This window comes from Nomascus leucogenys, chromosome 10 (assembly GCF_006542625.1).
Source record: "Nomascus leucogenys isolate Asia chromosome 10, Asia_NLE_v1, whole genome shotgun sequence".
Lineage (NCBI taxonomy): Eukaryota > Metazoa > Chordata > Mammalia > Primates > Hylobatidae > Nomascus > Nomascus leucogenys.
This window is the reverse complement of record NC_044390.1, coordinates 77,220,019-77,246,632: the sequence shown is the minus strand read 5'-3', so window position 1 is coordinate 77,246,632 and position 26,614 is coordinate 77,220,019. Positions and strand designations below refer to the sequence as shown.

General features: G+C 42.0%; 1 protein-coding gene across 4 annotated transcripts in view; it reads right to left on the bottom strand.

Annotated features, from left to right (window-relative positions):
* IFT81 (intraflagellar transport 81) overlaps positions 1-18,489 on the bottom strand; it is a 96,111-nt gene extending 77,622 nt beyond the window's left edge. For 3 of the 4 annotated variants that reach the window (XM_030821363.1, XM_030821364.1, XM_030821366.1), the window contains exons 1-8: positions 17,974-18,489; positions 15,294-15,458; positions 14,670-14,773; positions 13,694-13,874; positions 9,772-9,861; positions 7,446-7,511; positions 7,022-7,132; positions 5,243-5,327 (exon numbers count right to left, since the gene is read on the bottom strand). In XM_030821363.1, coding sequence (XP_030677223.1) covers positions 5,243-5,327; positions 7,022-7,132; positions 7,446-7,511; positions 9,772-9,861; positions 13,694-13,874; positions 14,670-14,773; positions 15,294-15,437 — 781 coding nt within the window. In that variant the 5' untranslated portion in view covers positions 15,438-15,458; positions 17,974-18,489. The remainder of the gene's footprint in view (positions 1-5,242; positions 5,328-7,021; positions 7,133-7,445; positions 7,512-9,771; positions 9,862-13,693; positions 13,875-14,669; positions 14,774-15,293; positions 15,459-17,973) is intronic. The other variant, XM_030821365.1, reaches the window with a different exon arrangement.
* Positions 18,490-26,614: the final 8,125 nt, after the last annotated feature.

Here is a 26,614-nt window from a genome sequence, read left to right as displayed (position 1 = left end):
CAGCCCAAAAGAGTAGGTAACAGTGATATTCTGTATACTATTTTAAATATAAGACCTGGATAGGGCATATCTGTTGAAAACAATCTGTATAATATCTAGCATAGTACAATAAAAGATTGGCCATTGAAATATTTTATTGTTAATTACAATGAAAATGAAGAAACATAATTTACATGGAAGAATATTTAAATAATTATAGAAAAAGTGTTATTATGACCTTTTCAAATTATAACCGAATTCTTTTATATCCCACAATATGCAAAAATAACATGTGCAGAGCCAGATATATTGTTGGGTCATATTTTTACCTTCTAAGTATTTAAGAGACCCATGAACCAAATGATAACACAAATAAAATCTAACCCAGGTGCTCTTTTATACAGATGATCATGTATTTTTTTTCTTTTGGAATACTTTTGATGCTATATATATATATATATTTTTTTTTTTTTTTTTTTTTTGAGACAGGGTCTTGCTCTGTCACCCAGGCTAGAGTGCAGTGGCACTATCTCAGCTCACTGCAACCTAAACCTTCACAGCTCAAGTGATCCTCCCACCTTAACCTCCTGAGTAGCTGGAAGTAGCTGGCACCACAGGTGTACATCACCACGCCTAGGTAATTTTTGTATTTTTTTTGTAGAGACGAGGTTTTGCAATGTTGCCCAGGCTGGTCTCTAACTCCTGGGCTTGAGCAGTCACCCGCCTCAGCCTCTCAAAGTGCTGGGATTACAGGTGTGAGCCACTGTACCCAGAACAATTTATATTTCTATTATAACAGTTCATAAATGGTAATTCATTATCATTTGCCAGCTTCAAGCCAATGAAGACATTACTAAAAGCACGACAAGTTAAAATCTAAAAAAGAGTAACAGGCCAGGTGCAGTGGCTCACGCCTGTAATTCCAGCACTTTGGGAGGCCAAGGTGGGTGGATTACCTAGGTCAAGAGTTCGAGAACAGCCTGGGCAACATGGCAAAACCCTGTCTCTACAAAAAATATAAAAATTAGCCGGGCATAGTGGCGCATGCCTGTAGTCCCAGCTACTTGGGAGGCTGAGGAACAAGGATCGCTTGAACCTGGGAGGAAGAGGATGCAGTGAGCCAAGATCGTGTCACCGTCACTGCACTCCAGCCTGGGGGACAGAGGGAGACTCTGTCTCAAAAAAAGAAAAGAAAAAAGAAACAAAGTATCTACCTACACATAAATGTTTTAAGTTTTCCATGTTTTGGTATTTTTTATTTTGTAGAGTATTATTAGTTTACAGTTAAGTGGCAATTTATATTTTTAATATTTTAGTTTTCTTATTTTTGCAGATGGACAACTATACACACAGATTTTCAGTGAGTAACGGTCTTGTTTTAAATTCCCAGCCTAGAGAGATTTACAAGGTTTATTTCAGATCTTTCCATTCACACATTTACAAATTCTGACTTGAATGTTTTTTGTTTTAGATGAAATCTTGCTCTGTCACTCAGGCTGGAGTGCAGTGGTACATTCTGGGTTCACTGCATCCTCTGTCTGCCCCCTGGGTTCAAGCGATTCTCCTGCCTCAGCCTCCTGAGTAGCTGGAATTAGTCGCACACTACCAGCTCAGCTAATTTTTTGTATTTTTGGTAGAGACAGGGTTTCATCATGTATTTTTGGTAGAGACAGGGTTTCATCATGTTAAGGCCAGGCTGGTCTGCAACTGCTGACCTCAAGTTATCCGCCTGCCTGGGCCTCCCAAAGTGCTGGGATTACATGTGTGAGCCACTGCGTCTGGAGTGGCTCGAGTTTTTAACACATGGCGTTTCTGGTTTAAGTAATCTGTGTACATAGATTGCATAATACATCTGGCCCAAAGCCTTAAAACTATTTTTAGTTCCATTGTGCTAACCATATATTAAATGTAAAATTTTATTAACTGCAAATTCTAAGTTTTCCATTCATTACTTCACTATTCCTTCTTTTTTCAGGATTAGAAAAAGGAAGAGAAGAGAAAGTGTTTAATAAATCACACTGTAAGCTGGGCGTGGTGCCTCACGCCTGTAATCCCAGCACTTTGAGAGGCCAAGGCAGGCGAATCACCTGAGGTTGGGAGTTTGAGACCAGCCTGACCAACATGGAGAAACCCCATCTCTACCAAATATACAAAAAATTAGCCGGCAATGGTGACTTATGCCTGTAATCCCAGCTACCCCGGAGGCTGTAGAGACGCTTGAGGCAGGAGAATCGCTTGAACCCGGGAGGTAGAGGTTGCGGTGAGCCGAGATCATGCCATTGCACTCTAGCCTGGGCAACAAGAGTGAAACTTCATCTCAAAAAATAAAAAATAGGCCAGGCATGGTGGCTCACGCCTGTAATCCCAGCACTTTGGGAGGCTGAGGCAGGCAGATCACCTGAGGTCGGGAGTTTGAGACCAGCTTGACCAACATGGAGAAACGCCATCTCTACTAAAAAAAAATACAAAATTAGCCGGGTGTGGTGGCATATGCCTGTAATCCCAGCTACTTGGGAGGCTGAGGCAGGAGAATTGCTTGAACCTGGGAGGTGGAGATTGCAGTGTGCCAAGATCACGCCATTGCACATCAGCCTGGGCAACAGGAGCGAAACTCCATCTCAAAAAATAAATAAATAAGTAAATAAATAATAAAAATAAATAAATCACACTGTAATTAGTCAGTCATTTCTATGTGGTTTTCAATTAAATCTACATCCTGGCTTCTTTGTCTGTCAGATGACCAGCTTTTCCAACCTCAGGTTCTTAAGCGTACCCCATGTAATTAGAGATGCATGGAATCAAAGACTAAAATGTTTTTAAAGATTTAAAATTCTCAAATAATATTTTCTCTATTTAAAAAAAAGTTTCTAATTCTAGAAAATACAAACTGATTTATAGTGACAGAAAGCAAATCCATGGTTGCCTGGGGACGGACAGAAAGGCAGAAGGGGGCAAGAGTGAGACATTAAAAAGAGTCAATGGAAATGTTTGGGGGTGATGGATAGGTTTGTGATCTTGATTAAAAGCTGATGGTTTCACCAGTGTATGCGTATGTCAAAAGTAATCAAGAATACACTTTAGGGCATGGGAGGAAAGGGGAAGAAGAGCATTCAGACAAATACTTAAAGCGTGCGGAGCTTAAAACCTAGATGACAGGTTGATAGGTGCAGCAAACCACCACGGCACATGTATACTTATGTAGCAAACCTGCACATTCAGCACATGTAACCCAAAACTTAAAGTAAAATTAAAAAAAAATTTTTTAAAATACATTTTAAATATATGCTATTTATTTATTGAGACAAAGTCTTACTCTGTCACCTAGGCTGGAGTGCAGTGGCACAATCATAGCTCACTTTAACCTCAAACTCTTGGGCTCAAGTGATCCTCCTGCCTCGGGCTCCTGGATAGCTAGGACTATAGGCATGTACCACCATGCCCAGCTAATTTTTTATTTTTTATTTTATTTTATTTTATTTTATTTTATTTTATTTTATTTTATGTATGTATGTATGTATTTATTTATTTATTTATTTTGAGATGGAGTCTCGCTCTGTCGCCCAGGCTGGAGTGCAGTGGCGCAATCGCAGCTCACTGCAAGCTCTGCCTCCCGAGTTCATGCCATTCTCCTGAGTGGAACTCCATCTCAAAAAAAAAAAAAAGATTAACTTCAGTGAATGTTTTATAATATAGCTGTTACTCTGCAAAAAGACAAATTACACTGTCATACTAAAAGTACTTTTTTGTTATTCAAGTAAACATTAGCTTTTGTAAGCCTTTTTTGTTACTGAAAAGTTAGAGCTTATTAAACTAAATACCTGGATCAATTAAATATGCTTAATCTACCCTTTTCCTAGGCTGTGAACAGATCACTTTCCACTTCCAAGAAAGATGTCAACAAAGTAGGAACTCCTTAACCTTCTGCTCCCTGCTCTTGTAGAATTTCATAGTTTACTACAGAAAGATGAATTAACCCTCTATCAGCTTTTTACATTGGGATAGTTCTCCAGTACAAATGAGAGCTTTCCGCTGCCCTTTCGGTTTGCGTGGTCTTTCTTCTGACAAGCAAAAATGCTTTGTAAAATGCCTAGGATGGATCTGGTGGTGTAATCTGGGCTGTTAGGACAGTTTATCCTCTGTGTTAAGCTAATGTAAGAACAGAGCCAGAGATACCTACGTCATTAGCACTGTTATTCTACAAACCAAAATGTGAAAAACAGTCGGTTTTAAGGATCCAGCATTCTATTATTTTTCTTTATAGCCCTGGCTTTAAACCATCATTTTCACAACATCCATGCTAATTCCTTTCTTTCTTTCTCTTTCTTTCCTTTCTTTCTTTCTTTCTTTCTTTCTCTCTCTCCCTCTCTCTCTCTTTCTTTCTTTTTCTTGAGACAGAGTCTCGGTCTGTTGCCCAGGCTGGAGTGCAATGGTGCGATATCGGCTCACTGCAACCTCTGCCTTCCAGGTTCAAGCAGTTCTCCTGCCACAGCATCCCGAGTAGCTGAGATTACAGGCACATGCCATCATGCCCAGCTAATTTTTTTGTACTTTTAGTAGAAACAGGGTTTCACAATGTTGGCCAGGTTGGTCTCGAACTCCTGACCTCAAGTGATCCACCTGCCTCAGCCTCCTAAAGTGCTGGGATTATAAGTGTGAGCTACCATGCCCAGCCATGCTAAGTCCTTTATACAAGCACAAACCAGACAGCCTCCCTCCACAATTGTTTTCATTATCTTCACTCTCTGACATGAAAAACTGGTTAGGAATTGTTTGTCGTTGTTGTTAAGATGGACTCTCGCTCTGTCGCCCAGGCTGGGCTGCAGTGGGGCGGTCTCAGCTCACTGCAACCTCTACCTCCCGAATTCAAGCGATTCTCCTGCCTCAGCCTCCCAAGTAGCTGGGATTACAGGCGCCCACCACCATGCTCTGCTAATTTTTGTATGTTTAGTAGAGATGGTGTTTTGCCATGTTGGCTAGGCTGTTCTTGAACTCCTGACCTCTCGCCACCTTGGGCTCCCAAAGTGCTGGGATTATAGGCATGAGCCACTGCACCTGGCCATCTGGTTAGGAATTTTTAAAACCATCTGGTGAAAACCCAGGGATGTCTTCATCAGGGCTCTCCTTCTCCAGCTAGGAAATGATGTTCCAAAATGCTGAGACATCACTTGATGATAACTAATTCTCACAAATTGATTTTTTAGGAAGATCTTGATTTAAATTAATATTTTCTAATCACCTATACCATATAATAATTTCCACTTACTTTCAGGCTTTGCATCTGCTGCAGCTTGGCACATGCTTTTCAGCTGGTTTTGTACTCTTTGCAATCTTTGCACTGCATGAAATAGCTTTAAAATACAATTAAATAGATTACTTGCTTAGTCTACTGAAGCTTACCTCTCACTTAGGCAAGCAATGGAAAATACAAGTTCCATATAATTCTTATGATATAAAAGGAACAAATAATAAGAACTCAGAAAATTCCCATATTAAACCCAAAATGTAACTGGTTCTCTCAATTCCTTTTCACAAACATTTTTTAAGGAAGTTTTCAGAAATTTTTTAGTTATTTACCGGATTTGCAGTTTAAGGAAAAATACTTACCAAAGAAACACACACACCAGATTTTTCTTGTTATACATGGTTTTCTTAAGGCTAAGTGATGTTAACACTGACATAGTGATGTTTCAGAATCACAAACCAATGCCAAGTAACCATTCAGGGCTTAGGCGATGCAGCTTACTGCTGCAGTGAAACTGCTTCAATGCCAAGTCAAGTGCCAGCAGAATCAAACATTTAAACTGCTGATTTAGTAGTAAATGAAGCTTATGTGAAGTATATTTTAATGTATAAGTCTACTCAGATTTTAAAATAGATTTTTAATAAGTAAAAGTAATAATTTCTGAGCAAGTTATTTTTTCTTTAAGGCAAAGTTTAAAAACATGCAGTGTAGGTGATTTTGAGCCTTTTCATGACTTATTTGCCATTGTAGTAAACTGCAGAGGGTACTGTGATCAGTGGAATAAAAAGAATGGTCTCATAGCCCTGGAATCTAAAGGCATCCTTTAGAGATTCTAGAAGTTTTATTAGCAGTTAATCTTACTGTTAACATTACAATGACTCTTCTGTAATGTTGGAACAACATGAGGTAAGCATAGGCCAAAAGACAGTGTATAGATACAATTCAGAGTATAAAACCCAAAAAGTGGTATTGTTGTTGCCACAAAATATTTATCTTTTTTTTTTTTTTTTTTTTTTTCCAGACAAAGTCTCGCTCTGTTGCCTAAGCTGGAGTGCAGTGGTGTGATCTTGGCTCACCTCAACCTCCGCCTCCTGGGTTCAAGTGATTCTCCTGCCTCAGCCTCCCGAGTAGGTGGGACTACAGGCATGTGCCACCATGCCCAGCTAATTTTTGTATTTTTAGTATAGACAGGGTTTCACTGTGCTGGCCAAGCTGGTCTTGAACCCCTGACCTCATGATCCGCCCGCCTCAGCCTCCCAAAGTGCTGGGATTACAGGTGTTAGCCACTGCACCCGGCCTGAAATATTTATCTTAATTAAAAGAGAGTATTCCATTATGTTAGCAAAAGGAACGTGAGCGTCTACAATTTTATTTTATTTTATTTTATTTTATTTTATTTTATTTTATTTTATTTTTTATTTTTTTGAGACGGAGTGTAGCTCTGTCGCCCAGGCTGGAGTGCAGTGGCGCGATCTCCGCTCATTGCAAGCTCCACCCCCCGGGTTCATGCCATTCTCCTGCCTCAGCCTCCCGAGTAGCTGGGACTACAGGCGCCCGCCACCACGCCTGGCTAATTTTTTTGTATTTTTAGTAGAGACGGGGTTTCACCGTGTTCACCAGGATGGTCTCGATCTCCTGACCTCGTGATCCACCCAACTTGGCCTCCCAAAGTGCTGGGATTACAGGCGTGAGCCACCGTGCCCGGCCGCGTCTACAATTTTAAAACTCTTTTCTTAACATTTGGATTATGAGAAGGAACTATTTCCTTCATACTGAGAATATAAACTTTTATGTGGATACCTGATTCTTTTGTTCCTGTTTCTGTTGTGCAAGATATTCTTCTGTCTCTTTTTCAACTCGAAGTTGCCTTGCTATTTTAAGCATCCATTGATGATTCTGAGCTGTCTCCACCTACAGTAAGGGAATAAGTAGTACATGTTACTGTCAGGTTTGAAGAAAAAAATTAGCATGTCATGTGACTCAGACATCCACTTATCATTTCCTTTGGGTAAACAGTACTCCCTAGAGATGACAGTAAAGCTCTAGGCTCCAGGTCCTTGAAAGTGCTGGGCTACTGCCTAGAGAGATTCCCTTTTCATCAATGTTATTTGAGTCCATCCTCAGATATACACTCATGCTTGGCTGAATCTTTATTTGCATTCCTAAATCTTTGCAAGTCCTTGGGACTTGGGGCCAAAGTCTTACAGTACTAATTCTGCCTTACCCTTTTCTTCAAATGTTCAACTCTCTTAATGAGCTGATCGTTTTCTTCTTCCATTGCACTGATATCCTAAAAAGTGGCAAAGAAGACCTTATAAGAAAAAGTATTCTCAGTCTGTAAGATACAGATAAGGTTTTATTTTGATTATGCATCTAACATTTTCATCATTTATAACCAGAGCATTAACAACCAAGATCTTCTTTTGGATGAAGGTCATTTCTATTTTTCCCCCAGGGCTTTTTATGCAAGGTAATTTTTTTGGCAGCTTGGTGTTCATCCAGAAATGCAACAAAAACCGGTTATAATGCAGCAAGGTAAAGCTGCCAACCAGCACATTTGTGTTCTGATTCCAAATATGGGCACATGATTTTTGAAAAATTTTCTATAATGGAAAGTGTGCAGGTCTAAATACATGAACAACAGCTGCTGACATCCCATCTGTTCTGTTAAATACCAAACCATATGTTTTGCCAATTTTCTATCAAAATTATTTTTAAGGCTATGGTATTTTCATGACATAAGTTTGTGCCTGGTTTTTCCAATGAACCAATTCCCTCTCTGAAAATAAAGACTTCAAAAATAAACTTCCTTCCTGTTAACCAGCTTCATAGTATTTTGTTATAAAAACAAACAAATAAAAAAACTCCTTCCTAAATCTAAAAAACTGATAGCTTAACTATCACAGTAACAGTAAAGGTAAAATATACATGGTAGTCAGTATTGATAGAATTTGGAAAAATGGGCATTCTTACTCATTACTGATAGCACTGTACTGAAGAACAATATCAAAAGTCTTAAAATACAGCCTGGCCAACATGTTGAAATTTTGTCTCTACCAAAAATACAAAACTAGCCAGGTGTGGTGGCAAGTGTAATCCCAGCTACTTGGGAGGCTGAGGCAGGAGAATCACTTGAACCCAGGAGGTGGAGGTTGCAGTGAGCCAAGATTGCACCATTGCACTCCACCCTGGGTGACAGAGTAAGACTCCCTCTCAAAAAAAAAGTCTTAAAATAAATGTTCATCCCTTCTAGCCCAGTAATTTTATATCTGATGATTTATCCAAATAAAACATTCATGAAAAGACATCCTTTATAAAGATTCTCATTAATGCAAGTTACATCTACAATTTGGAAATGACCAAAATGTATGAGGATTGTTAAATAAATCACCACATAATACAATGAAAGTCATTAAAAATTATGCAGAAGAATGTTTAATGACATGAGAAAAAGTCATGATATGACATTACTTGAAAGAGGCAGATTACAAGAAAAAGATTTAAATATATTTATCAAAATGTCAACCATAGTTGTCTCTAGAGAACGAGATTATGAGTTAATTATTTTTTCTTTTTTTTTTTTTTGAGACAAGTTCTCACTATGTCACCCAGCTAGAGTGCAGTGGTATGATCACAGCTCACTGCAGACTTGAACTCCCAGGCTCAAGTGATCCTCCTGCCTCAGCTTCCTGAGTAGCTGGGACTACAGGCGTGCACCACCATGCCTGGCTAATTTGTTTTTTTTTTTTTCTGGCGACAGAATCTTGCCATCTTGCCCAGGCTGCTCTCAAACTCTTGGGCTCAAATGATCCTCCAGTCTCAGCCACCAAAGTGTTTGGATTACAGGCGTGACCTACTATGCCTGGCCTACTAAAGTATTCTTGAACATAAGCTTTGTAGAAAATTTAGAAAATATGATTAAACAAGAAATAGAGGCTAGGTGCAGCAGTGGCTCATGCCTATAATCCTAGAACTTTGAGAGCCCAGGAGGTCAAGACCAACCCAGGCAACATAGCAAAATCCCGTCTCTACAAAAAAATACAAAAATTAGCTGGGCATGGTGGTGCATGCCTGTAGTCCCAGCTACTCAGGAGGCTCAGGCATGTGGATCATTTGAACCTGGGATGTCGAGGCTGCAGTGAGCTGTGATCACACCACTGTACTCCAGTCTGGATGACAGAGTGAGACCCTGTCTGAAAAAAAAAAAAAAAAGAGAGAAAGTTTTAGTAATAATGGATGAAACTAAAATATAGACACTAGGTTCTTGTCATTATTCTGGTTTACTTACAGGACATAATGGAGGAATAGTAGATGGACATATATCACTCTTCTTCTGTACTATAAGTAACTACTCATTGTGAATTTACCCCAGTCTCATCAATTTCATCAGTAAGGAACTACCAAAGGTCCCACAAAGTAAAATGTGCCATTTGCTATCACTAGTCTCCATATAGTCTTAAGACTCATACTGAATTAATTAAAAACAAAAATGCTAAATCCAATATTATTTGAATCCCAAAAAAATTGTTACTATGTTTTCTTTCCTTTACCTTTCTTATTTCTGCTGTAGAAAATCCAGATGTCTTGAGCTGCTCATATTCTTTATGCAAAGTTTTAAAGGCTTCCATTAACTCTTCATACTAGAAGAATAAGTTAATAAATTATAACTTAATAACTAGATCCAGTAGAGTTTTCTTTCTTTTTTTTCTTTTTCTTTCTTTTTTTTCTTTTTTTTTTTTTGAGACAGACTCTTGCTCTGTCGCCCAGCCTGGAGTGCAGTGGCATGATCTTGGCTCACTACAACTTCCGCCTCCCGGGTTCAAGCGATTCTCCTGCCTCAGCCTCCTGAGTACCTGGGATTACATGCGTGCGCCACCATGCCCGGCTAATTTTTGTATTTTTAGTAGAGGCTGGTCTCGAACTCCTGACCTCATGATCCATCTGCTTTGGCCTCCCAAAGTGCTGGGACTACAGGCGTGAGCCACCGCGCCTAGCCATAGAGTTTTCTTAATCAGGGTATCTATTAACTTACAGCGATTACTTAAGTCATTGCAAGAACAGCATTAAAAACACAAAAACACATCCTTATATATTTATATAGGGTACAAAAAAGTACATCTCTACCATCTTAACACTAAATACTTCTCTATCTTCATTTCTGGTTACTTTCCTACTTCACACTCTACACTCTAGCTATGTTGATGTCTGAGTTCCTGAACATTCCATGCTCTTGCATCCAGCTTATACATCTATGACTCCCTCACCTATAACTTAAGCAACTCCTATTCATCCTTCAAGTCTTCACATAGACTCTACTATTCTCAGAGAAGTCTTCTCTGGCCCTTTATCTATCCTATCAGAGTAGATATCATGTACAATTATAACTGACTATTATAATTTCCTGTCTGTATCCCTCCATCATATAGTGAGAGCCAAGAGGAAAATAATCATATTCATTGTGTACACCCTTGTATCCTTAGGGCCTAGCACAGTGCATAACCCATGGAGGTGTTTAATATAAAGTAGATGAATGGGCCAGGTACGGTGGCTCACGCCTGTAATCCTAGCACTTTGGGATGCTGAGGCAGATGGATCACTTGAGTTTTGAGACCAGCCTGGCCAACATGGTGAAACCCCATCTCTACTAAAAATACAAAAAATTAGCTAGGCATAGTGACGCACACCTGTAATCCCAGCTACTCAGGAGGCTGAGGCAGGAGAATTGCTTGAACCTGGGAAGTGGAGGTTGCAGTGAGCCGAGATCGCACCACTGCACTCCAGCCTGGGTGACAAAGCAAGACTCTGTCTCAAACAAAAAAAAAGTAATTGAATGAATGAAAAAAATCCTGCTACATAAAAATTTTTTAAAATAGTTTTTTGTTGTTGTTTTTGAGACAGGGTCTCACTCTGTCACCCTGGCTGGAGTGCAGTGGTGCGATCACAACTCATTGCAGCCTCGACCTCCCTGGGCTTAGGTGATCCTCCCACCTCAGCTTCCCAAGAAATTGGGACTACAAGCTTACGTCACCATGTCGGGCTAATTTTTTTATTTTTTGTAGAGATGGGTTTCACCATGTTGCCCAGGCTGGTGAACTCCTCTCGAACTCCTGAGCTCAAGCAATCTGCCCGTCTTGGCCTCCCAAAGTGCTAGGATTAAAGGCATGAGACACTGTGCCTGGCCAAAAAGTTATTTTGATGGGGAATGACAGAATAATATTTTTCTTGATTGATCATATCTTAAATCTATAAATTATTAATTATAAGACTCTTCATTCCGAAAGATAACATGTATTTTTATTAGGATTCCTGAAATGACTGGCTAAATGTGTAAATCATTATATATTGTAAATCATTGTGTGTGTGTGTATATCTCTTTCTCATTTTATATATATATATGTATATGTATATATATATATACAGAGATATGTGTGTATATATATATACGCAGAGATATGTATATGTATATATGTATGTGTATATATATATATATATATATATATATACACACACACACACACACAGAGAGAGAGAGAGAGGGATACCTGTCAGATATGCTTCAAGAACAAGTATGTCTTTATTACCATTAATTCTTTCATTAACTAGCTGAGCATATTTAGCAAAGACTTAATCAGGTCGGGCACTGTGGCTCACGCCTGTAATCCCAGTACTTTGGGACCCGAGGTGGGCAGATCACGAGGTCAGGAGTTTGAGACCAGCCTGGCCAACATCATGAAACCCCATCTCTGCTAAAAATATAAAAATTAGCTGGGTGTGGTGGCGGGCACCTGTAATCCCAGCTACTCGGGAGGCTGAGGCAGGAGAATCACTTGAACCCAGGAGGCGGAGGTTGCAGTGAGCCGAGATTGCACCACTGCACTCCATCCAGCCTGGGCAACAGAGCAAGACTCTGTCTCGGAAAAAAAAAAAAGACTTAATCAACTTCCTCTAGATAAATTAATTTTTATCAGATTTATTGATGGTGGGAGCCTAGGAAGGAGAAAGTACACATTTACACTTCTCTATTTCCCACATTGTGTAAAATATTCAAAGGTAAGGACAGGTGGTCTCATTCTGCTGTGCTTCTCCCATGGCATCTACTGTGACATCTGACATAATTATTTGCATAAATATACTGTCTTAAGAGTTCAGGCCAGGCGCAGTGGCTCAGCCTGTAATCCCAGCACTTTGGGAGGCCGAGGCGGACGGATCACAAGGTCAGGAGATCGAGACCATCCTGGCTAACACGGTGAAACCCCGTCTCTACTAAAAAAATACAAAAAAATTAGCCGGGAGAGGTGGCAGTCGCCTGTAGTCCCAGCTACGCGGGAGGCTGAGGCAGGAGAATGGTGTGAACCCCGGGGGGTGGAGCCTGCAGTGAGCAGAGATCGCGCCACTACACTCCGGCCTGGGTGAAAGAGCGAGACTCCTTCTCAAAAAAAAAAAAAAAAGAGATCAATATTGACTCTATTTTGAGTTACTGCCACGTCTACCCCAAATAGCAAAATATATGGATAAAAATAAAAATATTCAGTTCGTTACTGCGATTCAATCCAAATATTGAGCTAACATTAGAAGTGACTATACAAAATCTGGAAGAAAAAAAAGATGGATAAGACATGACACCTGTCTCTATGGGCCTCAGAATTTATTGGAAAAGACAGATTGACAAACTATTCACAACAATTTGGCACAAATCAGTCTATGTAAGTGCTATGGAATAAAAGTGTGAAACACTAAACAGAAGCACTTAAAAAAAAAAAAAATCAAAGTCCTTTTAAATCTGAGCCTAGTTTCTTTCTCTCCACATCTCTTTGGCCAGCAATGTGCTTAGGGATCTCAGGATCAGAGGCCAGACCAGCCAGAATCCTTAGTACTCAAGAGCTTTAAGACCTTATGCCAGAGCCCAATGTTACTCCAAAACCCTGGCGAGAAAGGTGCACTGAGATTTCAAACTCCGGAATCTATCTCTACCCTTTGTCTGATTGTGAAGTCCTTTGAGACTGCAAGCCTAGGTTCTTTGCCTGCTTCTTTCCAGGACCTCACATGTCCCAATTTGCCTGGGATAGTGTCAATTTAAACCATTTGTCTTGGTGTTTAAATGTTATGATAGTCAATTTCTCTCAAATTTGGATAAAAAACTATGTAGTCACCTTACTGATGAACAAAGTGCCGTGCAGACTTAACCCAGGATTCTATTTACCCACAATTGCTAAGTAATAAATTATTCTAAAATCTTAGTATCAGGTTCTTTTTTTTTTTTCTGTTCACATACTCCTATCACTAAAACAGTATTTGTGTGCAAAAGCCATTATCTTGAGATGTGGCCATAGTTGAACATTAGCTGATACAGTTTTATCTTCTTGTGCCACTTGGAACTACAAAGACAGCAAATAAAAAAAGAGTAACATGTATTTGAATATATACAGCTTGAAATCCATTACCGTTTCAATGTACCATTTATGTATTGTTTACCTGTTTATTGGTGTCAGCCACAGTTTCATCCTGAAGAAACTCACTTGGTACCTCAAGTTTTATTAAAAAACGAGCTAAATATGCCCTTTTCTTCAGTTCATTAGTCCTCTGAAGAAGCCAGTGGAGCACTGGGTAAATTACAGGTTTACTTCCAATCACCAAACCCTGACGAAAAGTACTCCTAAGAGAGAAACACACACACAAACACACACACGCTTAATGGTAAACTTTGAAGAGAGACAGCATTTTCTCAAAACCTGATTTACAATGTCCAAATTGCTTTCTATAACTTTTTTAAAAAGATAAACCCAAGGAATCTTTTTTTTTTTTTTTTTTTTTGAGACAGGGTCTCACTTTATTGCCCAGGTTTCAGCACAACACAGCTCACTAAAGCCTTAACCTCCTGGCTCAGATGATCCTCCCACCTTAGCCTCCCAAGTAGCTGGGACTAGAGGCACCGACCACCATGCCCAGCTGATTTTTTGTTGTTGTATTTTTTGTAGAGGCAGCGTTTCGCCATGTTGCCCTGGCTGGTCTCGAACTCCTGAGCTCAAGCAATCCTCTCACCTTGGACTCTCAAAGTGCTAGGATTACAGGCGTGAGCTACCATGCCTGGCCCCAAGGCTATTCTAAAGTCAGTCTGTACATCAGTTAGAAAATTAGAAAAATTAGGCCCTCAATATATCTTTGGCATATCCAAGGAAGTTGTGTTTAAGCTGTTTTTATGTAGGATGTCAGATAAAGGATAAAATGGTATAGTGGATTTACCAGACTGTTTGATTAAGGCAAAGAACTGACCCACTTAAGACTTCTGAGTTTGTTTATAGAAGGTTTAAGATTATTTTGAAACTCAGTGATGTTCTCAGGCCATCAAATGAGGGAAACCAGGTATTACCTAAAAAGATTGATTGCAGTATATAAAGGTTTGGATATTAAAGCATAATTTTAAAAACTCAATACGTGATCAGATTCTTACATATCTGTGGCATTTCCTGAAGGTTTGTACTTAAGAATACCAAGAAGGCTCAACATTCGTTTGGCTGTCTGCTCTGGCATCTCCTCTCTGATATCCACAAGTTGCTAACAAAGAAATTGAAAAAAACATGTTATTGTTGTATATGTAACAAAGGACAATATTTAAACTCACTGACAAAATTGTTCTGCTAGAGCTTAACAGCACAATGGTCTCTTCATAAAATAGATTAAGGATGGAGGCCCCCAGATTCCAAGTGAGGGTACACCCAAGTCAGATCAAGATTCATATTAAGAATGTTAAGCTTCAAAAAAAGCATCCAGTGGAATGGACCAGTGTATGAGAGACATGAACTAACTTGCAATACAATAAAACCTTTGTAAAAGAATTTTCATTCCCTAACCAAACCTATTTATGTCTGGAAGTGGAGAAATAATTTCTAAATAAGGTACTAATAGATTATTTATTTTTGAGCTAGCAGAGAAATGTTATGCATCATTTACTATTACTTCACAGACATGGAAAATAAGGCTCAGAGAGGTTAAATAATTTGCCCAAGACTCACAGCTATTTAGAGGCAGAAACTGGCTTTCTGCTACCCATCAAAAAGAAAGAGAAAACTCTTACCTTTGGGTCAATCTCAGCCAGAACATCACTGAGAACTTGTAATAGTTGCACTGGCTCCAAGGAATCAAACGTGATTAAATTATAGTTCTTCTTAAAGGGCTCCTTATTGAGACTGTCCACAATGAATTTAATTTGATCACTCATAATTAGGTCTTATAATTTTAACTAAAGAGTAAAAATAGAAAAAAAAATCCTCAATACTGGTAACAAAAGTCCTGGGTAAAAACCAGAATTAAGTTCATACAACGTAGGCATGAAAAGTATAATTCTACATGGCTTACAAAATGCTGTGAAAAGGGTTATTTTGTTGAAAGAAATCCAAGTATAATGGCTTTATTATGAAAACTGCAGTATATACTGTTAATTTTAACATCAAATGCTTTGTATATGCATCTGATGTAACAGTAATCATCTGAGTTAATGTGGACAAATGAATAATAAATCCTCCCTACATTAACATCTCTCCCATGCTGGTGCATAATTTCTAGCCAGGAATTAAATATGCTCCTAATTTTTAGGAGCCTGTTTGCAAGCCTAACAGATGTTTCTCCCAAAAAACATTGAGAGATTTTTACTTTAAAATCTATATTTCCAGTTTCTCTTGAAAATCAGATCTGGCAACCGCAGGCCCACATTTGTTCATGCCCACAACCAACTGCAGCTGAGTAGAGGCTGCACACTTCAAGTACCCTTCTTCCATTTCTGTTATTGGTGTGGCCGGTAGGCATCCACTCTGCCGCCCTACAGTAATTCAGGCCTTCATTTCCTTTGGCCTTCAATGAGGCCACAGCCTCCTGTTCTCTGGTCTCCACCTCTCCCCATTCCAAATCATCCGTAGGCTCCTTATTGCGCACAAAATACAGCTCAAACTTCTTGGATTTCCAGACTCTTTATGATCTGGTGCAACTTATCCCTTTCCAACTTTATTTCCAAATTGTCACCTTTCTACCCCTTCAAACTTCAGCCTATTGAAACAGTCACTGCGCCTTAGTTTTTCTATCACTCTGCCTTTAGTTAATGTTGCTTTCTCTGCCTAAAATAACTGCTCATCCCTCCTTCATCTCAAGAGGTGCAAACCCCCCAACCATCTCTCAAGCCATGCCCACCAAATGCCAGTTCCCCCAGGAAACCTTTCTCAAGCTATCCTCCAGGTTCTGCAGCAGTGCCAACACCTGTCCTTCATAGCTGACCACACTTTATCTGTGCTTCTCTCCTAGGACTACTTTTGATCTTGTGCTTTATTTTTTTTATTTTTATTTTTTGAGACGGAGTCTTGCTCTGTCGCCCAGGCTGGAGTGCAGTGGCGCCATCTTGGCTCACTGCAAGCTCCTCCTCCCGGTTTCACACCATTCTCCTGCCTCAGCTTCCCAAGTAGCTGGGACTACAGGCGCCCGCCACCACGCCCGGCTAATTTTTTGTATTTTTAGTAGAGACGGGGTTTCACCCTGTTAGCCAGGATGGTCTCGATCTCCTGACCTCGTGATCCACCTGCCTTGGCCTCCCAAAGTGCTGGGATTACAGGCGTGAGCCACCGCACCCGGCCGATCTTGTGCTAGTTCTTTAGGTACGCATCTTCTCTTCCCTGCTAAACTGTAAATTCCGTATCTGTGTCCAATTCCATTTCTGAACATCGATTGTGTCTAAAGCAGTGATTTCTTCCACTAGATTGAATGAACTTGTTCACAGGCCCAAGTACAACATAAGCCTAAATCTAAAGGAAATCAGGCTGGCAGTGAGAAAGATGATAACTTTTTAAAAAATTGAATATCTGATTTCTTAACTGCTGAAACAGCTTTACCTAGGTAAATGCTTTAACGATTAAAAATGAATTAAAAAATGAATTGCTGCCGGGAGCTGTCGTTCACTCCTGTAATCCCAGTACTTTGGGAGGCCGAGGCAGGCAGATCACTTGAGGTCAGGAGTTCGAGGCCAGCCTGGCCAACATGGTGAAACCCACTCTCTACCAAAAATACAAAAATTAGCCAGGTGTGGTGGCGGGCGCCGGTAGTCCCAGCTACTCGGGAGGCTGAGGCAGGAGAATTGCTTGAACCCGGGAGGCGGAGGTTGCAATGAGCCGAGATTGCGCCACTGCACTCCAGCCTGGGGGACAGAGAGAGACTCCGTCTCAACAGAAAAAAAAAAAAAAAAAAAAGATCATTTCTCCACAATGATGAAAAAGTATGCACAAATAATTATTATTGCTAAGAAATAAGTCAAAAGAGGATAGGAAGGATAACCTCCATGGCTTATAATAAATCTGAGGTTTCCTTTAAGCTATAAAAGGAAAACTTTTACATAAGTTTTTTTTAAATCCATATTGGAAGTGCAAGTTTTCCATTGTTTAAAGTATTTTAAGTAAAAGTCCACGTCATAACCTTTGCGTGCAGAAATATATATTTCATTTTAAATGATTTAGAAATTATCTATAGGCCTATTCTTTTTTCCCTTAAAAAAAAAATCTGGATAAACTAGTACAACGTTTCCAGGAAGGCAAAATAAACTAGTTGGGTTCCCCCCAAGTCGCCCACCCAGCCTGCAAAAATGGTCACTCGATAAGGACAAAGATGTACTGAACAGGCAGGCTGTCTGTGCCCAGCGGGCTCTGCACTCTAAAATTAGCAAAAGCAATTACTGTCCCTCTTCTAGCGCGAAGTCGCCGCGCTAATTCCCAAGCACTCACCCACAAACGAGTCGCAGGGGGCGGGGTACAATGAAAACCAGGTCGTGCGTGTTCTCTGGCACAATTTGGGACAGAAATCGTGCTGCCTGGGTCCCAGGGTGGCACGAGCGTCGACCCGCAGTCTCCTGGGAGTACCAGAAATAGTGTCCCCCTCCCCGGGCTCGGGACGGGGGACAGGGGACCCCACACCCAACCAGGCCTCTAAAGGGGGCTGCCCTGGGCCCCTAGACAGTTCATCCCGCCAGGGAGCGGCCTGGAACCGCGCGAATCCCAGCAGGGGCCCGATCCCCTATCCGGGGGCTTAACCGCGACGGCCCCTTCCACTTGCGAGGTGCTGCATCAGGACAGAGAGGACGGGAGCTCTCTCCTATTTCGGGGATCAGAGGCGCTTCCGACGGCGAGTTGGCGAGGTTACTCAAATTTCCTCACGAAACCGTTTCCCCACCCCCCAGGAGGCGCCCGGGCTCTAGACCGCTCCTAGAGTCGAGCTCCTTGGCAACGGTTGCTAGGCCGTGGAGTTACGTCACTTCCGGGGAGTTGGGGGCGGGGCTGGGGCGGGGCCTGGGGCGGGGCCTGGGGGCGGGCGGGGCCTGGGGGACGGGGCGGGGCTGGGGGACGGGGGGGGGCGGGGCCTGGGGGACGGGGCGGGGCCTGGGGACGGGGCGGGGCGGGACGGGCGGGGCGGACGGGACGGGGCGGGGCGGACGGACACCAGGCTCACTTGCAAAGCGGGCCCACGTGCTGAGCCACTGCAGAGAGCCGAGGGCGTTTGGGACTGTTACTCCGACCTAGACGCGCTATAATAACCTTCCCGAAAGTCCTGCACTTCGCAGTCTATAAAATACTGTCTGCATGATTAACCTATGTTAAATCCGTGTGATGTTTCATTCATTCATTCATTCATTCATGCATGCATTCATGCGCCAAACGTGGGTGATGATTTTTGTTTTTGAGGCAGGGCTGGGTGGTAGGGGGGTTGGGATGAGCAAGCATTTGGCCTGTGCTTCAAATTTAGGTTTTTGACTTAAGTATCTCCAAATTAGGTTATGCATAGGAACAATTGTAGTGAGGCTCTGGCAGGATTAAAAGAAGACACATTCATCATAGAGATTTCAGCTTCTGTGTCATATTACTGGGCCACATTGCCTGTACTGGGAATTAAATTTTTTTAAACCCAATACGTTTTGAGTATGCTTAGAGCCTGAAAGGGAGTGTGGGAGAACTAACTGTCCTAACGTTCCTTTGGCTTCTGAGTGGGCTCTCTTTAGGTGCCTGCAGAAATAAATTAAATCCTCCTTGTGGTCTTCATGGAGTTCACTTCCCATGCAGGAAGCAGGGAGATCTTTGTGCCCAGTCACTGATGAGGTTTAAAAGTCTACTGGAATTTGCACTAGCTGGTTTGTGGGAGACCTTAGTTGGCAAATGGTATTTTGAACCAACACTTATTAGACTAGAGACCACGATACTTAGTGATATCAGCTGGCAATGAAAGAAAGAGAAGGAAAAAAATCAAATTATTGATACCTTGAAAACTTAGTTGCCTGCTCAAACAGCATAGGAGAAACCAACTATAGCTTTAGCATCAGACTTACCACAACAAAAAATAACAGATACGTATTAGGCATTTCCTATATGCCCTGTACTATACGGGCTGCTGGGAATGCAGAAGGGCAGGACTTACCTGGCCCCTGCCCTCATGGAGCTGACAGTCTAGTGCCAGCAGAGATTATTAAAGGGGCAACACCAATACAATTGAGATAAATGCTGTAACAAGAGAAGCCAATGATTAGGAGCCCAGATTAAGGGCCTCAAGTTTATTTGGGGAGGGTGGTGCCAAAGGGGCCATACCATTAGGAAAGTTTCTGTCAAATGGAGTGATGTTTAAGGATCAGTAAAAATTAGGCTTGGCACCGTGGCTCATGCCTGTAATCTCAGCACTTTGAGAGGCCAAGGCAACAAGATTACTTTGAGCCCAGGAGTTCAGGATCAGCCTGGGTAACAGAGCAAGACCCTTTCTCCATAAAAAATTAAAAGCAAAAATTGGCCAGGGGTGGCACCACTGCACTCCAGGCTGGGCAACAGAATGAGACCCCCATCTCTTAAAAAGGATCAGTAAAAATTAGCCAAACAGGAAAAGGGAGAGTGTTTTGGGCAGAGGCAACACAAACAACATTCCAAGACCTTTGTTGGCTGCCCTCTGACTGTTGAAATATCAAGCGTAGGTACCCTGCAGGGCTCTTGGAGAGAAACTAAAACTGGCCCCACTCCACAACCAATTAGGGGAGGCAACACTCAAAACCTCAAAAAATTAAATAACTTACGTAATACTGAGAGAAACAATACAAGATTTGTAGAAGAGATTATATAATTCATTGATCCTGTTGGGTGTGTTAGGAGACATCCTGGGCTACCTGGGTTTGAATTCTGCATCTGCCATTGTGTACCCTCTCTTTATCTTGCTAAACTTTCCTCATCTGTAAAACGTGGCTATAATAAAACCTTCCTCAATAGGGTTGACAAGAGGATTAAGGGAGTTGATACAGGTAAAGTGATTACAACAGTGCCCAACATTGGGAAGCACTGAAGACATTTATGTTTTTTCTTTTTAAAAAAATGAGGCAGGCCGGGCGCGGTGGCTCACGCTTGTAATCCCAGCACTTTGGGAGGCCGAGGCGGGCGGATCACGAGGTCAGGAGATCGAGACCACGGTGAAACCCCGTCTCTACTAAAAAAAATACAAAAAATTAGCCGGGCGTGGTGGCGGGCGCCTGTAGTCCCAGCTACTCGGAGAGGCTGAGGCAGGAGAATGGCGTGAACCCGGGAGGCGGAGCTTGCAGTGAGCCGAGATCGCGCCACTGCACTCCAGCCTGGGCGACAGAGAGAGACTCCGTCTCAAAAAAAAAAAAAAAAAAAAAAAAAAAAAAAAATGAGGCATGTACATGGTGGCTCATGCCTGTAATCTCAGCACTTTGGGAGGCTGAGGTGGGAGGATAGCCTGAGCCCAGGAGTTCAAGTCCAGCCTGAGCAACATAGTGAGACCCCATCTTTAAAAAAAGAAAAGAAAAAAGAAAAAAAAAGAAGTAAAAAAATTTTTTAAATAAAACTTTTAAAATAAGATGGCTTGCCAGACACGATGGCTCACGCCTGTAATCCCAGCACTTTGGGAGGCTGAGATGGGCTGATCACTTGAGGTCAGGAGTTCAAGACCAGCCTGGCCAACAAGGTGAAACCTCATCTCTATTAAAAATACAAAAATTAGCTGGGTGTGGTGGTGCATGCCTGTAATCCCAGCTACTTGGGAGGCTGAGGCAGGAGAATCACTTGAACTTGGGAGGCAGAGGTTGCAGTGAGCCAAGATCATGCCATTGCACTCCAGCCTGGGCAACAGAGTGAGACTCTGTCTCAAAAAACAAACAAACAAAAAAAAAAAAAAAAAAAAAAGAAAAAGGAAAAAGTAAAGAGAAGAAAAAAGAAAAAAAAAAGGTGGTTAGATTTGTACTTTCTATAGGGTTTATGGGTATAGGCTATAGAAATCCTAGATAGGAGTGGTTTATCTAATAGCTTTTAGTTCCTCCTCTCTGCTGCCACTGGTCTACAAACACTATACCTTTCAGTTATGAGACTGCAATCCTGTATAAATTCAAATAAGCAAGAGGATCCACTCTTTGGACTCAAACTTGAATAGATTTTATGCTTAATATGGTTGCTCTGGAACACAGGGAAGAACTTGAAGCCAGTCAGCATGCTTCCTGGAATCTGTATATTGAAAAATTTATGTTCTGACTTACAGCATCTGTTGGGTCCCCTAGGCCAAAGGAAGATTAGCTACCGCCCTCTGATTCTGTGTGTGTGTGTGTGTGTTTGTGTGTGCGCGTGTGTGCACGTGTGTGTGTGTGTTTGTGTTTGGAAATGGAGTCTCACTCTGTCACCCAGGCTGGAATGCAATGGCACGATCTCGGCTCACTGCAGCCTCCGCCTCCTGGGCTCAAGTAATTCTCCTGTCTCAGCCTCCCAAAGTGCTGGGATTACAGGTGTGAGCCACCGCGCCCAGCCGCCCGATTCATTTAACATAAAACCTTGGGTGGTTTCATTGAAGGGTCTAAGAGGGAATTCTCAGCAACAATTACACAACAACAGAGGCATTGCTGATCTCCTCCCAGCTGAGCTACCCGTGAAGCCTTTTTTTTTTCCTCCTTAGATGCTATGTTGAGCCTTCTCTGTAAGCTCCCAATAATGCCTTTTGGCTGAACTATATTTGACATTTTTAATAGAGGGAGGGAAGTTCTAGCCATATGTGACAGCCTTTCTGAAAGCTTCCCACTCCTTCCTTACTCTCTTTTTGAAACAGCTCTATTAAGATATAATTCACATACATACAATTCACCCATTTAAAGTGTACAATTCAGGCCGGGCATGGTGGCTCACGCCTGTAATCCCAGCACTTTGGGAGGCTGAGGCGGGCGGATTACATGAGGCCAGGAGTTTGAGACCACCCAGGCCAATATGGAGAAATCCCGTCTCTACTAAAAATACAAAAAAAAAAAAAAAAAGCCAGACATGGTGGTGGGCACCTGTAATCCCAGATACTCAAGAAGCTGAGACATGAGAATCACTTGAGCCCAGGAGGCAGAGGTTGCAGTGAGCCGAGATCACATCACTGCACTCAAGCCTGGGAAACAGAGCGAGACTCCGTCTCAAAAAAAAAAAAAATGTACAATTCAATGGCTTTTAGCATATTCACAAAGTTTTGCAATCATCACCACTATCTAATCCCAGGACATTTTTATTACACCAAAAAGAAACCCTGTACCCTTCAGCCATCACCCTCTCAATGAAAAGCTCCCCACTTCACAGCCCTAGGCAACCACTAATTTACTTTCCATCTCTATGGATTGGCCTTTTCTGGACATTTCATATAAATGAAATCATACAAAATGTGATCTTTTGTGTCTGGCTTCTTTTGCTTAGTATATCCCCTGTTAAGGTTCATCCATGTAGTGACATGGATCAATACATCATTCCCGCTTTTTTTGTTGTTGTTGTTGTTGTTGCTGTTGTTGTTGTTGCTTTTTAAGGTGGAGTCTCCCTCTGTCTCCCAGGCTGGAGTGCAGTGGCACAATCTTGGCTTACTGCAACCACTGCCTCCTGGGTTCAAACCTCCCGAGTTCAAGCGATTCTCCTGCCTCAGCCTCCTGAGCAGCTGGGACTACAGGTGTGTGCCACCATGCCTGGATAATTTTTTGTATTTTTAGTAGATACAGGGTTTTGCCATGTTGACCAGGCTGGTCTTGAACCCCTAGCTTCAAGTGATCCACCCACCTCCGCCTCCCAAAGTGCTGGGATTACATGTGTGAGCCACCACGCCCAGCCCATCATTCCCTTTTATTGCCAAATAATTCCATTCTATGGATAGACCGCATTTTCTTTACGCATTTTCTATTCCTGGACATTTGAGTTGGTTCCACTTTTTTGCTACTATGAATAATGCTGCTATGAACATTTGTATACACACTTTCGCCCCCTTATGAATAAGGATTCCATTGCCTAGGTCAGGTGACAGGGTATATACATCAGCAGGACGGGAGAGAGGATTCATTCTTACAGTATCTCTTCCTTTCAATTTTTGTTAATTTTTGGCCTGTTGGGTACCCATGGTTGTAGATTACAGGACCCCAAGATGTGGAGCCTTTCGTAGTTTTTGGTTATAGTATAACTGACCTGTTACTGAAACCTACTCATCCCTTGCTACCAAAGCACTAGAGTTCCCAATCTGTTTCTCACCAGAAGCCATCTGATAAGAAGATGCTGCTTACATGGATGGGCTTCAAATGTTCGCCATCTTCCAGTTGAGGAGAGGGTGAGGCGAGATGAGGAGGAGGTGAGAAAGACTTGAAGCTGCCCCTTCTTATCTCCTTATTTAACTGTGTAGATAATAAGGGGTATCCACAGTTTCGAACCTGTGGTCCGATTATTCAGAGGGGGGAAAGTTACTCCTGGTAAAGTGTATTTTTCAAGCCTCAGTTTAGTTATAAGATAAAAAATAAAGAGAAGAGGTTTTATCTCATGTAATTGTGAAGTTGTTCTGAGGTGAGCAGGCCTATGCAAACCTACCCCCAAGGTCTGAGGAAGCTGAGAAGTGAAAAAAAGAGGCTGACAAATCCAGCTTCTTAGAAAGAGACATTTAGGCTGGGCACAATGGCTCATGCCTGTAATCCCAGCACTTTAAGAGGCCAAGGCAGGAGGATCACTTGAGGTCAGGAGTTCAAGACCAGCCTGGCCAACATGGTAAAACCCTGTCTGTACAAAAAAATACAAAAATTAGCTGGGCATGGTGGCAGGTGCCTGTAATCCCAGCTACTTGGGAGGCTGAGGCAGGAGAATCGCCTGAACCCAGGAGGCAGAGGTTGCAGTGAGCCGAGATTGTACTGCTGCATTCCAGCCTGGGTGACAGAGTGAGATCCTGTCTCAAATAAAAAAAAAAAAAGAAGGCCGGGCGCCGTGGCTCACACTTGTAATCCCAGCACTTTGGGAGGCCGAGGCGGGCGGATCACGACGTCAGGAGATTGAAACCCCGTCTCTACTAAAAATACAAAAAAATTAGCCGGGCGTGGTGGCGGGTGCCTGTAGTCCCAGCTACTCAGAGAGGCTGAGGCAGGAGAATGGCGTGAACCGGGGAGGCGGAGCTTGCAGTGAGCCGAGATCGCGCCACTGCACTCCAGCCTGGGCGACAGAGCAAGACTCCGTCTCGAAAAAAAAAAAAGAAAAAAGAAAAAGAAAAGAAGTAGAACTTTTAATCCAATAATTCCAGCAAATTTCCAGGGCCCACTCTCATTGGTCTGAAGTGTGTTAGACCCAAAGGAAGTGCTGGATCCTCTTACCAGAGATAGAGATGCTATGCAAACAAGACCAGTAGACCAGGGCAGGGAAGGCTGGTAAATCTGGAAAGCTGCATAAGAAAAACCAGAAGAGGAAGGAATGAGACTGCACTCATGGCAGAGAGCATCTGTATCAATGAGAACCTTCTCCCTGATTTCCTTCCACGAATTATCTTTCTTCAATGTGGTCTTCTACTGTGGGCCAAACGAGGTCTTGGGATAACAGCAGTCCCCTCCAGATCCCCCACAAACATCTGAGGATGGCCATGAATATGTCTCCAATCCCTTCTCATTTCAGAACTTCCAAACAAGAACTTTCCTGTGCAGAGTACAGGGAAGCCAAGCCAATTTTCTGTTTTTGGTATTAAATTTAGACCTTTCATCCTGACCATGAGATATTTCTGGATTCTGCACGAGTATTCAGCGAGTGCCAGGATTCAAGATGCTATCCCATCTGGGGCTATTCTGCAGGCTGCCCACTTTATCTCATTCTTTTAAAACTGGGAAAAATGACCCAGACGCAGGAACGAATTCAGAAGTGGGTTATTCTGTTATCCATTAATTGTCATTTAATGCCTTTGCCATCCAGGTTACTTGGAGAGGAAAGAAATTAAATTTGAACAGAAACCTGAATTGCATTTTGCAGATATCTTAAATTGTCTCTGTTCTGACAATTTAATCTTGTGGGTATGTTTAGTAGCAGAATGTGCTTTCTTAAAAGGTAAAAAGATAAATAATATGTGAAACACTCAGCTTAAATGGATGAGATTCCAGAGGTCTTCTTAAGTGTGTGCCTGGTATTATATTTTTTTTCAGATGGCTTTTATAAAATGGGTTTTGTATTTATAAATGTGCTATGGTTCACAAAACCTGGAAATTGCTGATGCGATTAATGGGCAATGTAGAATAGCCAAAATAATATGCCATTCATATTAACTCCTTAGTTATCAGTATGGATTGAAATACAGGATGCATCTAACTTTTTTTTTCCAGTGACAGGGTGTCACTCTGTCACCCAGGCTGGAGTGCAGTGGCGTGATCATAACTCACTGCAGCCTGTACCTCCCGGCCTCAGCCTCCCGAAAAGTTGGGACTACAGGTGGCGCCACCATATCCAGCTAATTTTTTTTTTTTTTTTTAGAGATGAGGTCTCACTATGTTGCTCAGGCTGGTCTCAAACTCCTGACCTCAAGTGAGCCACCCACCTTGGCCTCCTAAAGTGCTGAGATTACAGGTGTGAGCCACCGTGCCTAGCTGGGATGCACCTAACGTTCTTAGTGGGCTGAAATTATCATTATATCATCACTTATTGAGTGCTTACTGTATGTCAGGAACTTTGCTAAATACTTCAAATATGTGTCAGAATTTATTCAAATTTTAATTTATGTATGTACTCCTTCTGTTTCCTGTCCTCCTGAAACAATTTTTATTGTCTTGACTTCTGCAGGTTGAAAATCCAGCTGTACTTCGCCCAGTACATCTATACTTCCTACAGACCCTGTAGGCGTGTGAAGAACTGAAGTCTTTAGGGGAAATTGTACTGGTTGTCCTCAGGCGGGGAGTGGAGAGGGGGTTCCTTCAAGTGTAAGATGGGGCCAGGTGTGGAGGTTGAGGTCTGTAATTCCAGCACTTTGGGGGACCAAGGTGGGAGGATCACTTGAGTCCAAGGGTTCGAGACCAGCCTGGGCAACATAGTGAGACCCTTATCTCTATAAAAAATAAAAAGTTAGCCAGGCATGGTGGTGTGCACCTATAGTCTCAGCTAC